The sequence below is a fragment of the Buceros rhinoceros genome, unplaced genomic scaffold (genome assembly GCF_000710305.1).
Source record: "Buceros rhinoceros silvestris isolate BGI_N320 unplaced genomic scaffold, ASM71030v1 scaffold12431, whole genome shotgun sequence".
Lineage (NCBI taxonomy): Eukaryota > Metazoa > Chordata > Aves > Bucerotiformes > Bucerotidae > Buceros > Buceros rhinoceros.
The window spans coordinates 41115-43335 of NW_010393734.1; the positions used below are offsets into that span (position 1 = coordinate 41115).

At 38.9% G+C, this 2221-nt stretch overlaps 1 protein-coding gene across 1 annotated transcript in view; it reads left to right on the forward strand.

The window, feature by feature from the left end:
- TRPM7 (transient receptor potential cation channel, subfamily M, member 7) overlaps positions 1 to 2221 on the forward strand; it is a 36299-nt gene that overhangs the window by 21933 nt on the left and 12145 nt on the right. Inside the window, 2 exon segments of the mRNA XM_010144985.1 lie at positions 374 to 506; positions 976 to 2114. Of these exon segments, the coding sequence (XP_010143287.1) occupies positions 374 to 506; positions 976 to 2114 (1272 nt within the window).

Here is a 2221-nt window from a genome sequence, read left to right on the forward strand (position 1 = left end):
AAAAAAAAAGGGGGGGGGGGGGGGGGCAAGTTCCAGAGATGATAAAATGCAGCTAAAGAATCTAGCTTCTGCCTCAGAGAAGAAAGGACTGGAGGGTAGGAGCATAACGATTGATACTGTTGTGCACAGATGCTCTCAGAATTACTATTTTTACTTTTATTTTAATGGAAATATTTGACCTTGAGCTTTTTTCTCTCCTTGCCAGAAAAAGGGGTTTAGGTGGCACTGTGGGGTTGTTTTTGTTGGGTTTTGTTTTGGTTTTTTTTGTTTTGTGTTTTTTTTACTTTTAACAGCCTTTGTAAAGTTGTGACTCTTTGTTCCAGCACCTGTACTACTTCACACGCATCTCCTTAACCGTTTAATCTCTCTTTAGAACTCTTCCTGACAGAAGAAGATCAAAAGAAACTCCATGATTTTGAAGAGCTGTGTGTTGAGATGTATTTCAATGAAAAAGATGATAAATTTCATTCTGGAAGCGAGGAGAGGATTCGAGTCACATTTGAAAGGTAGAATATTTACAAATAGAATTTCTGAATAGCAAAGTGTAGAACTTTAGCAATTTTTTAAAATGTGATTTAAGGGAAGTAAAACGCATCTCAAGAACATAAGTATTTAAACAAATTTTAGAAGATGTTTTTCCATTGCTGTGCAGAAACTAATAATGTGGTGCTTCCTGTTCTGTAGCAGCCCTCAGTAAACTGAGGCAATGGTGTTACTTAGTTTCTCATGATGTTTTAATAAACTGATAAATTTGGAAAAGTGCTGTAAGTCCCCTATTGATGTGTGTGTTAGTTCTGTGATTTGGAAGTATGTAGAATGTTGTATTACAGACCAGTCCAATACTACAGTGTATACCATCTTGAAATTTCAGAGGTGTTTTTCCTATTGAAATGGGCAGAAAGGGTTGTGAAGATGTTTTTTTACATATCGAGGAAAATACCTTTGATAGCTACTTCATAATTTGGTTTTTCATAGGGTGGAACAAATGTGCATTCAGATAAAGGAAGTTGGTGATCGTGTCAACTACATAAAGCGGTCGTTACAGTCTTTAGATTCACAGATTGGCCACCTACAGGATCTCTCTGCTCTAACTGTGGATACTCTGAAAACACTGACTGCGCAGAAAGCTTCAGAAGCTAGCAAGGTTCACAACGAAATCACACGGGAATTGAGCATTTCAAAGCATTTGGCACAAAACCTCGTTGAGGATGGTTCTCAGAGATCTTCTGTATGGAAGAAGCACAGCATTGGAAATGTCTTTGGCTCTTTTCCGCAAGGAGGCCTTGAAAGTAATAATGCTTTACTCTGTAACATTTCGATACGTGACGAGAAAGAAGCCCAACATAAGACAATTGGTCAGGAGTTAGCTCCAGTTCCCCGAAGAGAAGAAACAAACTTTCAAGAGGCGGGTTCCTCGGGCAGTGCCTTATTTTCAAATGCTGTTTCCCCTCCAGAACTTCGGCAACGAATACGGGCTGCGGAGATCTCAAAATCCGTTAGTAAAAGTAAAAAATTAGGCAATTCATCCAACAGCATGCCACATGTAACATCCCCAACAGCTAAATTTTTTGTTAGCACTCCATCTCGGCCCAGTTGCAAAAGTCAGTTGGATTCTTCAGCAAAGCATGAAGAGACTGTTTTCTCTAAGGCTACAGAAGGAGATAATAATGTAGAATTTGGTGCATTTGTGGGTAAGTATAACAAAGTAGATTCTGAATGTCCTGAAGTCATTGTTAGCTGCTCTTATCCTCTTGCTTCTGGCTCTGCTTGCGTTGCTTTCACCCAACCTTGTGTTGAAAATGGAGGATACACTAATTGTGGTTTTATTCATGATGAGAGTGACACTAACGATAACTACAGCTGCAGAGTTGACAAATGTGATCACCAGTCCTCTGTCAACTTATCGAAGAACAACCCCCAAACGAAGTTCTCTTTGTCAACTGGCAACTTGACATCAACTGTCAGCTGTGGCGGCTCACATGGAAAATTGAATATTAAAGATGAACTTTCCAAAACTCAGCATGTCCATGCAATGGAACTGCAAAACCAAGATTTATGTTCTAACATCCTTATGGGACTGCTTCATAAACTGTGGACCAAATCTAAGCCTCAAGGTTTGACTTATCAAGAATTGTATAGTATTTTGGGTGTATTCCGGTTGTAGGTGACTTTATTCTACCATTTTGCTCTGCTTTTTTTGTGTTTTTAACATCTCTAATTT